This window comes from Sturnus vulgaris, chromosome 3 (genome assembly GCF_052056855.1).
Source record: "Sturnus vulgaris isolate bStuVul1 chromosome 3, bStuVul1.hap1, whole genome shotgun sequence".
Classification (NCBI taxonomy): Eukaryota; Metazoa; Chordata; class Aves; order Passeriformes; family Sturnidae; genus Sturnus; species Sturnus vulgaris.
This window is the reverse complement of record NC_142245.1, coordinates 48,338,494-48,350,496: the sequence shown is the minus strand read 5'-3', so window position 1 is coordinate 48,350,496 and position 12,003 is coordinate 48,338,494. Positions and strand designations below refer to the sequence as shown.

Below are 12,003 nucleotides of genomic sequence, written 5' to 3'. Positions count from 1 at the left end.
AGCACTACAACCAGGAAAGGAGATCCTGTACATGAAGTAGCTGGAAGTCACTCAGTCCTGAGGAAGAGGGCTGCCTCAGGAGACACCAGGGTTCAGAGGCAGAATGGCAAATCCACTTGGCCATACCCTTTCCCAGTGACATCAACAGGAATTCCACCAAGTGGTCAAATCTATTTTGCCTTGAAGCCCTGCTCTATGTTACACACTAGGGGCTTCACTTTTGCATTGGATGTAACTAAAAGGTGAGACAAATATGAAAATTCTTCTATCTGGCATATGCCTATTTTAAACTAGATATTACTAAAATCCATTGCCTGTTTCCACCTCTGTCAAAAGCTGTGTACATCAGACCTCTTATGGGATGTCCTTGAGAGTATTAATTCCAAAATGTCTCTGCTCTCCTTTCACTATCACCGGGCACTCAATTCCAAATCTTCCTGTGTCTCCTATGGGAATAAATGTGTTTTGTCAAGTTGTAGAGCTATCTATTTCAAAACTTTCCTTTTCTTCTAGCAACTGTTCCATTTCCTCAACTCCTTTCATATTTTTATTTCTTTTTAATAGCAGAGAACAGAATCACTGAGAAACAAGACTTCCAATTACTGTTTTGGTATAAACTCCAGTGCTTTTGGAACATAGGTACCATTCTAACTGTACTTTGACTCTGCATCTGCTACTGTTAACACCCACAATAACCATATATTAACTGAAATTTAAGGCAGCGGCCTCTCTTCTAGAACCTGGCAGGAAGAAACCAATATTTAAGCTTTATACATCTCTGTGTGCCAAGACAGGTATATGGGGAAATCTTCCTCCATGACAAGGGCAGTAAATCTATTCAAAAATTCAAACAGAACAGAATATGCAAAACTAAGTGAAAGAGTGGCGTATCTGAATTCTAAAATAAATTTAAAAGTCTCAGAGTTAATGACATAAAGACCAGGTACAGGCCACAAACAGTGCATAGCTAAAATGTTATTGTGGAAACAAAAGAAAAAATAAACCCCACTGTAAATGTTGAGCAATTGCCTTGCCAAACACCCCGCTGACCTACTGGAATGTAAAAAACTGTCAAACTCCAATTTCATAATCAAACTCCACCTTTATAATCTTCTGTGTTAGTCTGACTAAGGCAGAGGTCATCAACAAGCAGGCTAACACTGAGAATGAGAAAAAAAGGTGCCAGGGCTATTCCATGAGGGAGTATGAGCAGAAAGAGAGGTGGCCCCAGCACAGCGGTCAAAGAGCAGGGCACAGTCCCACTATCTCTGGAGACAGCAGGTGAAGACAGTCAGTGAAGATGGGTACTGAGAGCCCATTCATCAGAGCCCCAAACATGGTTAAGTGGTGAACTGGTGCTTCCAGGGATTCTAGTGAGGAGTAAGAGGACAGAGCTGGAAGCAGTGCTGGAGGGAGGGTTGCAATGCAGTTTCAAGATGCACACAGGAGACAGGTACACCTGCTGACACTGCTCAGGGCAACTGACTGGTCTCAATGCTCTCACAGCCCTGAAACAGCAACATTTACACACAATGTGCTTTACTACAACTTCGGTGCACTTTTGTTAAATAAAATGCTGGTGATATGTGATGCCTTATCAAAGACAGTAGGGCTGTTTCTGGATTTTGGTCAGTTTATTACCGTTGTTTCATTTTTTTTGCAATGTGTGCTTCTTTTTGATAATGTGAAATAATCTGAACAATTATGAGGCTATTAATTAAAAGGAAAAGCAAGCCTGCCAACCATATGAATAAGAAAGTGTTATATCCTTTGAACTCCAGAAAGTACGCAGGAGTAAGCCACAGGCCTTGTCCGATGAACCACAGAAAGAGAAGCAGCACACTCCGATGCCAGGACATCTTAATACTAGGCATAACGAGGGGCAAAAGGCAGAGATACCAAACAAAGTATTGGGATGTGCACACTTTGTTAAAAGTCACAAAAATAGCGGTGTGTAAGAAGCAACTGAAGGCAAGGTCTCTGTAGAACGCTATGGACACAACCAGGAGCAAAAGCAGCTGGGGCAGGAAAGCTGCGAGCCCGAGGGCAAAACTCCATTTGCTCTCTGCTGTCAAGTACAACATGTAGAAATAGGGAGAGAAGTTATGACGGATATCCCTCCTAGTCAAGTGATAGAGGTAGGCATGCTCCAAAAACTCCCAGCCATAGAGGCGATAAAATGCCACAGTCAAGGCAGCCAGCACGGATCCGGCAACTGTTCCAAAGAGCAGCACGTCGCAGTTCATCATCCCTACAAAAAGGCGCCAGAGGCGCGCCATGAATGTGAACTTGGCCGTTTTGTCGCCCCGCGCCCCATCCGCGCGGCCCGGCCCGGTGCGCAGGCGGAGCGCTATGGGCAGCGCGTAGGTCAGGGGATAGATTTTCATGTGCACGGCCAGCCCGTAGCACACGGCGGCCTTGCCCACGCTGCCCGCCTCCACCCAGTACAAGGTGGCGAGCACCAGCAGCGCCACCAGCGCCTCCGCGTTGCCCCGGCTGGACACGGCCATGGGCAGGGGGTTGAGGAGCCAGGCGGCGGCGCAGCACCCCCAGGCGCGGCCGGCGGCGGCCCCCCGGCGCCGCAGGGCCCGGTAGGCGACGACAGCAGCCGCCAAGTCCCCGGCCACGAAGAGCAGCTTCCCGAAGGCCTCGGCGAGGAACACGTTGGGCGTCAGGAGCCAGGCCAGGAGCGGCGTGTAGCGGTACGTGGCCCGCCCGTAGGGCGAGCGCCCCTCGGTCACCAGGCGCGCCGCGTCCGTGAACACCCGGTAGTCGACGTCGGTGTAGCGCACCCGCATGGCGCGGTCCTGGTGCAGCCCGTACAGCACCAGCGCCAGCCGCGCCAGCAGCCCCACCAGCAGGGCTGCGCCCGTGCCCGCCATCCCTTCCGCGCGGTGGGGGGAACGCAGGAGCGGGGACACGCGGGGCGCGGGCGTTCCCGGCGCGGAGGGGGCGCGGGCGGCCGCGCTCGGAGCCGCTTCCGCCGGTGCGCGCGGGGAAGAGGCGGCCCCGCGCCTGCGCACCGGAGCCGTGCCCAGGCGGGGCGGCCCCGGGCTCACCGAGGCCCGGCGGGGAAAGGGGCCGGGCCCCGGGCGCTGTGAGGGCGGAGCCCGTGGCGGGCGGCGGGCGGCGGTGCCTCTGCTGCGGGCTGGGAGCCTGGCAGGGCGTGGGCGCCGGTGGCCGGGGAGAGCTGCGGGGTGCTGGCACCGCCGCCGCCCATTGCTCCCTCACCGTGCGGGACCTGCCTGGCTCCACGGGCGGAGAGGCGGCAGATACAGTAGTAGTTAAGTAAGAAGGAGAAGGAAAAACAACATCTGCTATTTACCTTCCGCGAGTGGTTGTGTTTTGCCTAGATATGTGAGCTCTCTCTAGAGCACTTAGGTGAGCTTCCTGCAACAGCTGATTTCTCATTTACTTAGATCAGGAACAGTATCGTGAAAATCGGAGCTTAGAGAGAATTACTAACAACAAAGGAATTAATTCCACTCTATTTTGAGGGCCTATTTTATATGCTTTTCAGATAGTTTTCCTATCTAGATGTTTGCCATCTCCCATTTGAATTGTGGCTGATTGAAAAACAGGAGTATATTACTTATCACTATTGCGGGTCCTATATTGGAACTTAGAAGGGATTTTCTCAGAGATGCTTTATTCGTCAAAAATATGCATTTGCTTGTTTAGTAGTTAATTGCAGCCACACTCTGCTGAATGGTTTCATTTGGGAACATTTTGGGGGCTGTAGCGTTGCTGGCTCACATCACTTAGAGAAAATACTCTGCTTTCTCTCTGTTCTGGGGACACCCATCAGAGAACTGGGAGCAGATCTTTTGCATTTGGCAGAGGCATCTTGGAGGGTGGCCTAACTGGTAGGATATTCAAGGGACAAAATATATTTTTGTTCGTGTGCACACAGCTATTAATTTTTATCTGTAAAGGCTGTTCTGTGTATAACAGTACAATGGGGTATAATCTGAGGTATCCAGTTGGAGAAGCTTAGTAACTAACTAACCTGGAGAGTCAGGTACTTGCACATTTTTTACTAAATTGGACATTTTCAATAGGAAATCTAAGGGGAATTCTCCATTAACTCACCATATGATGTCATTAAGTCCTAAAACTGATTGTTAAGATATTTCTGGGAAAGGGAATGAGGGTGGTTGTTGATCCTTGGTAAATAATTGTTTAGTCACTACTGCTGTTCTACTTTAGACCAGGAAAGATTGGTAACATTTTATTTTCTTTCCTCTTTTATGTATCTTGTGCTATAATGATTGGGGTACTTTTAAAAATGCTTCCATCACCATGTGCAGTGTTGTGCCCAAATGGGCACATTGTTGTGTCAAATCACTGGGACTGAAATAACTTGGAAATACATAGTACTAATGTTTTTAGTTTGGGAAGGTTTGCAAAGAACTATTCTTGCTATCTGCCAGCCTCCTCCCAGGATTGTTTGCTGTTTGGTTGCCTTCCTGGATAGAACATGTTTTATTATTTCAGAGCCTTTGAGGAAGCTGTTCATAGTCAGATCAGAACACATTGTAGTTTATTTGCTGAAGTGTCTAGGTTTAATTATATTGGTGGAAAAATACAAATTTAATAAATAAACTTAGAAGTATGCTGGCGTCTCATGGTTTTCTTGTCTGCTTCTGACAGTCTGTTTTCAGACAAATTTTTATTCTTATCTGAAGTTAACAGAAGTTGTTAAGCTGTCGGTAGTGTCTGTTTATCAGGATTCTAAAGAGGAAAAAGTAGGTAATTTAATTCTAAAGAGTCATGAAGTAAATAAAACTGAAAATCTGCCTTACCTATTGCATATACTGTGACTGTATGACATTGCCTGAGCTGGAAAAAGAATTGATTTTCCTTATCAATAATTTAACATCTTCAAGATATGCTTGAAGCTCTTTGGAGAATTAAGATTTGGCTCAAAAATGCATTTGGCTTCAGATTTGATACCAGCTTGCTTAACCTGATTTGTCATGTACTGTAGACTTTAATGCAGGAAGGAGGGCAGTCTTATTAAAGTTATAAATCTGTTGTTCCTGTAAAAAGCTGCTTTTATTTATATGTCACCAGGAGCCACTTTTAGAAAATGCTGGGAGATAAAAACTAATAGAACTGCTGGGACTGAAGCTGATTGATTCTGGTGCACATGAAGGTACAAACAACATGAAAAAAAGTGTGCAGTTGCCATAACATAAATAGGAATACATATATACATGTGTATTCACATGGGCATAAAGGTTTTATTTCACTACCTGCCAGGCATTTAGTTTACATGCTCTCAAAAATAGACCGTCTTATGAACTGAGGTCCAAATGTGTCCAAACTTCCAAATGTGCTTCTATTGCCTACTTGTGATGGGGGATTATAAACCTGAACTCAAATATTAACTTCTCGCTTCTATTTCTGTAATAGAGACTACCTGAACAGCACCAGGACATATATTCCATAAACTATCTCCTGTGATCTGCCACTACTTAGGATTTACACAGCAGTGACAACATTAAAAGGACAATGAACTCGGGGCTTTGTTATGCCAAGCATTCTAAAACCTAGTGGGAGTTTTAACCATCTGAAAGCCAAAGTACAACTGGAGGGTGGCAGCTGGAGTGAAGGAGGCAGTGCCATGCTTGTTCCTGCTTAGCCAGGGGCAATCCTCACATTTGGTCAGGTTCTTGCCTTTCGGGGATTTACTGTCCACACTAAGGTGGAAAGTTACGTTTTGAGAACGATTAAGGTGAGGCTACTGCCATCAACAAAGATGAGCCTATGGCTGAAACCTAGATCTGATGAATACAGTAGGGCTAAATATTGGAGGGACTAACAGGTTAAATCGGAGAACTCTGAGGAGAATATAGAGGGTAGTGAAGGTTATTAATTAGAAGATGATTCTGTTGAAGAATCTGTAACATAAGAGAGACATTGTGATGGTTAAGAGTGCAAGGAAAAAGAACAGGTGCTGAGTTGTGAGAACCTTTCTAAGATTCAGGTGACCTATAGGGCCAGACAAACTGGAATATCTGAAAAATTATGGAAGAAAGAGAAGTAAAAGGCTTTGTAGGAGGAAGGCAGTTGGATGATCCTTCCATGTGCTGTATTTTAGGTCATTCTACGGAGATACCAGGGTGAGACATTTCTCATGCAAGTCTCCTCTCATAATCTAATTATTAATGGCTAGCTATACTTTTAGACTTTGTTGTTATGAGATAAAATTTGATCATAAGGATTGTATATTTGTCTATAAGTTGTCATACTGCATGTATGCAGTGACACGAGTCTGTATGTATAGAAGGTGGTAGGAAAGTTGAGTATTTAAGGAAATAAGGAAGACACTGGGCAATAGCTGGTATTTAGTGTTCAGACTTCTAAAAGGGGAGACTGCTGTGCTATAAAGTATCAGAGTTCCCTTTTAACTTGGGTTTTGAACTCAGAATGTTTCCTTACATGAGAATACTCCTGCCTAATATATTTGTAAATTGACAGTAAGTTTTTGATAATATGAGAAGTACAATCTGTTTCTTGCAGCACGTGAAATTCTGTGGAAAAAGTGACTAACACTTTTCTTAGATATTTTGGGGTTGATCAAATAAATTGGTTTTGCAAATAGTATTGATGCCTTTCAAACACTTGTAGTGTGTTGAATTTTAGATATTATTAGCAAAAGAGAAATAAGATTATATAAGGAAGTGTTCGTTTCTGCATTAATACTGGAATGAGTAATACAGGAGGGTTTGCAAAAATTAGCTGAAGAACACATTAGAGCTATTCACAGAAGAAAATCATCACTATAAATAAAAGCCACCACTCCCCTTTAAGCTTTTTCTGTTAATGTGTTTTCTTAAAACTGCCTGATAAATCTATACCCTTTTTCACACGTTGTGTTGTAAATGTGGCTATCTGGAGAATGTGATGATTTGAGTTGTAAAGGAATTCTTTTTTTTCACCACATTATGATTTCACACAGTACGCTTTCAAGTGGTGTTGGCAGAGTTCTGCTTGCAGTGATTATGCTGATTGTATGTCAGTGTATTAGGTAAAATTCTATCCCTTCAGGGAAAATAAATACTGGATAAAAAGTAGTCTGTAAGGAAACCTGTTCAATTTACCATTAGAAAGAAAAGATTATGTCTGAGAAAACACATGTGGTGGCAAGAATAAGTCCACCAAAGTATGATGCTGGCCTAGGGGGCAATTGCAAAAATATGGCTTGTTTTACTTTAAGGCCATGGTGAGTCTGAGGTGAGATATGGTGAACAGGATTTGCCTGCATCTAAGATGGGCAGTGCCCGATTCTCACTGCCTAACTTGCAATGCCAAAACGAGGCACTTTCCCCCTTTGTACACAACTAACTTCTATAGCTTTAGCTAACACTGCAGGCAGCCCAGTGGATTTGGACTCCAGAAGTGGGAGCATACAACCAAGGATTGTATTGAATTTTCTTTACATTCTGATTTTTTCCTATTCACTTCTGCTAATAAAAGAATGCAGAGAGAGAATTGATGAACCTAGGCAAAAGAGAAACTGGAGCCAAATGACATATTATGGATTTAGAAGACTGAGGGTTTCTGGCACCAGACTGCTGGTTTCTGACCATTTTGCAGAGCCCAGTGACACCTCTAGAAAGCACCTGTGAAAAGCTAAATCTAATTGTGTTAAGCATCACTTCTTGCCAGCTTTGAATGTGTAAGGGAAATATTTTGTGCATTCTTTTTTCTTTGGGAGGGGAAAAAAGACAGAACTTGAAATGTAACTTTGCTGTTCTCTGGCTGTGTTGTGTTTCCAGTTACTCACTGAGGTAAGAACAAGTAACTGTAATTACAGATAAAGTCTCAAACTAAATCTTGCAGAGTTGGCTGATAGGAACACCAGGTACTATTCTCATCACCTCTGTTTCTTATGCTTCTGTGCATCAGATGGATTTCCAAGGTGCTTTATTTACGATAGATAGAAATATGAGTTCCAAGTCTTTAGTGCAGATGGAGCAGTTATTTTATATAGCACTAAAAGGTTTATAAATTTATGCAATAAAATCAGTGATGCAGTTTCCTACTTTTGGCTTCATGGTCAAAATTGATCAGTTGATCAGAGAACTTAATATCTTAATTTCTTTTATAAGACAAACGTCTTACTGTTTCTTCTGACTGTAATCCTGATGACTATGTTACATGTACTTTGAATACTAGGTGCAAACATTGAAAGTCATAAAGAAAAGGTCTCTTAACTTTCTCACTTCTTGAAGGTGCTTTGATCTGGTCACAATGAAAACAAAGGGAAGATGGTTGGACAGGGATAGGGATATAGTTGAAAGTGGGTATGGGGATCAGTAGGAGCACATGCTTCTCTTTGGATGATTTTCATTGGGGAAATCTCACATGCTTGGGCAAGAGATTTTTGTCCTACCACCTGCTTTATTTGTGCTCACACAATGCCTTAACTGTTCACACAGACAGAAGACTGAAGCAGTATGCTATGAGAGATTCAGACCTGCGAGCGTTGTACTGGACAATAAATATAAATAAAAGCAGATGTCTTTCTGATTATTATTTATTCTACTCCTCTATAATACGGTTCAGCCTAACTATTTTTCCAACAATGGCTGTGCAGCAGTTTAGAAGCAGCTGTTAGAAAAGGCAGAGCTCAACTTCTAGGACTGACTGTGCTGGAAGGGCTCCAGGGATGCTGTTTTTGAGGAGCTACTGCACGTGGGTGTGTATAGAGACCCTGGGACTCCTGTGGGAATGATGAAAGAGAAGAGGGAATAGCTTGCAGTTGTTTAGTATCCTGTTCTTGACTGGGGATGTCTAGGAGGAGGAAAACCTCACCTGCACTATTTCTCTTGGGTAGAATGAAGAAACATCCTTAGGAGAGAGGAGCAGCTATTGGGGAGCTGTGCTCTGTAGAGATATGAGTAGTCCTCTGGTCTACCCACAGCTGATTTTGCCTTTTGCTTTCAAGTATGTTTAAGATCCATCTACCTAAATAGATGTCAGGATTAAAGAAAAACAAACAAAAAAACCAACAAAGCCCACCCACGTTAGCTTTTCTCAAAAAAGGATGCTCTGAGAAGTGGTTGGTACTGCTAGCAGGTATACAGTGTGTGTAGAAAAATGAGAATGAAGATTATCTGGGTTTTTGCATCCTCCAAAAGTTTTGAAAAACGCAGTTCTCTGTTACAGTAAGCTTCAAATACTTCCTCTGCAAAGGGAATGAAACATTCTTTTAGCTGGCTTTGGTGCTTTCGGCCTTAACTAATAAAGGGCCTCCCTATCTTCTCTCATGAATGAATTACAGCTGGTTAAGTAACTCTTTAAATATCTTTTGAACTCTTACTATTGTTAAAATTTTACCCTTCACTATTTTCTAGGGGATGGCATGGCCTTCTAAATAACTTTTGGGAAAGAATCCTCATTTTTTCCTAAAGCCCTTTAAGAGCATTTATGGGAAAATGAGGATCTGTCTTTTTAATGCCATTGTCTTCCTCTTTTTTATAGCTGGTCAGACAGATCATCTTGAAAGTGTCCCTGAGTAATAATTCTACCTTATTATTCCTTTTGCAGTATCCTGTTGTATTCTGCATAGTGGTTAAGGTGCCATTGTACTTGGCACTACAGAATCATAAGCTAAAGAGAGCTGTCCTAGAGAGTCAGCTGTACAGGATGTATCCTTCATTAGCTGTCTGTGGAAACTCACCTTTTTTCTTCCCAGTACGTAGCGTTTTTTATCTCCTAAATATTTAGCTGCTCTTCATTCAATCTCTGGCATTTACTTGGCCGGATCTGTTGCTTGTGAACTACTTGTCTGAGCTCTGCCTCTTGCTGTAGGTGCTGGTGCTTCTGCAGCATATAATCACCTGGCAGGAAAGTTCATCCTGTCTTTGGTGCTGTCTTTGGCAGTCACAGTTCTTAGAATATAGAATTATACTGTCCCCTAATCTTATGTACATGTGTCTCTTTACTCAGACTTCAGAGCTTATTCATTCTCTGCTGATTCAAAGTGACAGCTGTGCCATCAATCTGTTTGTCAGTTTTTTTCCCATTTGGTGTGTTGGAGATGCTCTGCTTCACACATAGGCTCAGGAATGCTGTCTGGCCCCTTGTGCTCTGCAGGTCTGCTGCACCTGAATCTGGAGTCAGACTCCATTAGTGTGAGCACTCATGGTTTCAGTGGCAGAACTCCTATCATAGGAGGGAAAACCCAAGGAAGAGAATTCAGGCAAGCAACGTTTGGAGACGTGGGACAATTCATACATAGTGTTCTATATCTGCGATGCAGCTTGCAACAGACATCACTCATTTCAGTATTGCTTGTCTTTCTTCATTCTGGTTACTGTTGAATTTCAATATTTGTCCTTGCTGACTGCCACATTGCTGAGTTTGACAGGTTGTTGCCAGAATTTTAGTCTGCTGACGTAAACTTTGCATATATTTAAGTAGAGATTCAACCTGTGGTTATTCTATGTCAGATCCTGCTTTGATTGTGTATAGTGGAAGACTAGGAGAGGGTGTGTTTTGAAAGAAAGAGGACAGCTATATCTCATATTTATTTGATGAATCTTTCAAAGATTGGCAAAGGTTGTGCCAAAAAATACAGTATGAAAATATCCCCTGGATAAGATGTATGTTGTGTTGAATACTGATGCAATGAAAAGTAACCGTAGTTTTTCCTTATTTTTATTACTGTGTATTGGTACAAATTGTAAGGTAATTGTTTCTGTAAAAAGAACAGATTAGTCAGAACCTAATACTTAACCAGAAACCATGCTATTTAAGGGTGACGGAAATTGTCAGATTTCCTTGAACAACCAAGACTGAAATCAAGCAAAATTAACATTATGTTGAACTGTATGTCATGCTTCTACAGAATGCATAAATTACTTGCAATGAATCTTATTCCTCAAATGCTTTCTGGGGTAACTAAGTTATTCCTAAAAATTAGACGAAAAAATACGTTTTCTTCTTCTAGCAAAAAGTCTGCTGTAGTAATTTTTAGCTAGGATAATCCAGAGACAGTTGAAAAGTGAAATTTCTTCATCAGTAAATCTGTGGGCTTCTTCAGGAGGACTTCTCTGCTAGGTTTTAATTCTTGTTAAAATCATTAGAATTTTTAAAAGATGAAACAGTTCTTTGTACAAAATGACTAGAAAAAAATTTTTTTTAGTTTTGTTCTGTATTGTTTAGGCTGAGTTGATGTATAAAGACAATTTTCCTTTCGGAGAGCCAGGCTGTTTATAGAATTGCATAGGAAAAAATTGAGCAGAACTTGCCCAGGGAATATTGCTACACTCTTCCCTTAGCACCATCAACACCGAAAGATTCATTTATTCAGTGTCCCATTTGATTTTCGTCTGAATTTCAGAGTTCAGACTTCAATGAAGTAAGAGTATCTGGAGCAGAAAGAGATACCATGTTGAGGTTTGAGTTACCCATATCCTTTGATGTCCTAGTGCAAAACTTGGTGTATATTTTATTTTCCATTTGAAATAAATCAACATATCGACCCAATTCCTTGGAGAATTCTTAAAAAGTAAAAAAAAAATCATAATGGGAATTTATCTCTAAGCCTAAGTCAAAAATGTTGCATCTGTTTTTCCTTGCACCTCACAACGAATGGTTGTGACTTTTCATGTGACCATAATAATCACAGGGACAACACACATTTTTGTTTGAATGGATTTAAAAAGAAAACTAAGAAAGTTTTCACATAAAGTGGGGAAAGTTCTAATGGATAATTCTAACCTAGGTTGTTTGTTTTAACTTTTAGGCGAATAGTAACACATTCTCTGTACTGTTTCTCCAACCCTAACAATTTACAAATGACCACTGATGAAAAAAATGATATAAAACATTTTTATTACCAAAGTAATTTGACAGTTTTATTTTGTGGATCTTTATTGTCTCTTTCCATGACTCTCCAATTTTGGAGCTTTATTTTAAAAATAAAAGAAATTTTCTGCCACTCTATTTGGAGAGGGTAGAAAACAAAGCAAGTTTTCTCGGATA

General features: G+C 41.8%; 3 protein-coding genes across 12 annotated transcripts in view; 1 reads left to right on the top strand and 2 right to left on the bottom strand.

Annotated features, from left to right (window-relative positions):
* WDR64 (WD repeat domain 64) overlaps positions 1-1,233 on the bottom strand; it is a 127,945-nt gene extending 126,712 nt beyond the window's left edge. For all 9 annotated transcript variants that reach the window (XR_015802373.1, XR_015802374.1, XM_088161554.1 and 6 more), the window contains exon 1: positions 1,102-1,233. The gene's annotated coding sequence lies outside the window, so the exon portion shown is untranslated. The remainder of the gene's footprint in view (positions 1-1,101) is intronic.
* Positions 1,234-1,615: 382 nt separating this feature from the next.
* On the bottom strand, positions 1,616-2,989 carry PIGM (phosphatidylinositol glycan anchor biosynthesis class M). Its single transcript, XM_014885209.2, has one exon. It carries the CDS (start codon positions 2,880-2,882, stop codon positions 1,638-1,640), a length of 1,245 nt encoding a protein of 414 aa, XP_014740695.2. The 5' UTR covers positions 2,883-2,989; the 3' UTR covers positions 1,616-1,637.
* The window catches only part of RGS7 (regulator of G protein signaling 7), a 276,991-nt gene continuing 267,560 nt past the window's right edge, over positions 2,573-12,003 (top strand). For both annotated transcript variants that reach the window (XM_088161565.1, XM_088161575.1), the window contains exon 1: positions 2,573-2,702. The gene's annotated coding sequence lies outside the window, so the exon portion shown is untranslated. The remainder of the gene's footprint in view (positions 2,703-12,003) is intronic.

Excerpts from the sequence above, each read along its gene's own strand:
- PIGM (XM_014885209.2), bottom strand. The coding sequence starts at position 2,882 with ATGGCGGGCACGGGCGCAGCCCTGCTGGTGGGGCTGCTGGCGCGGCTG.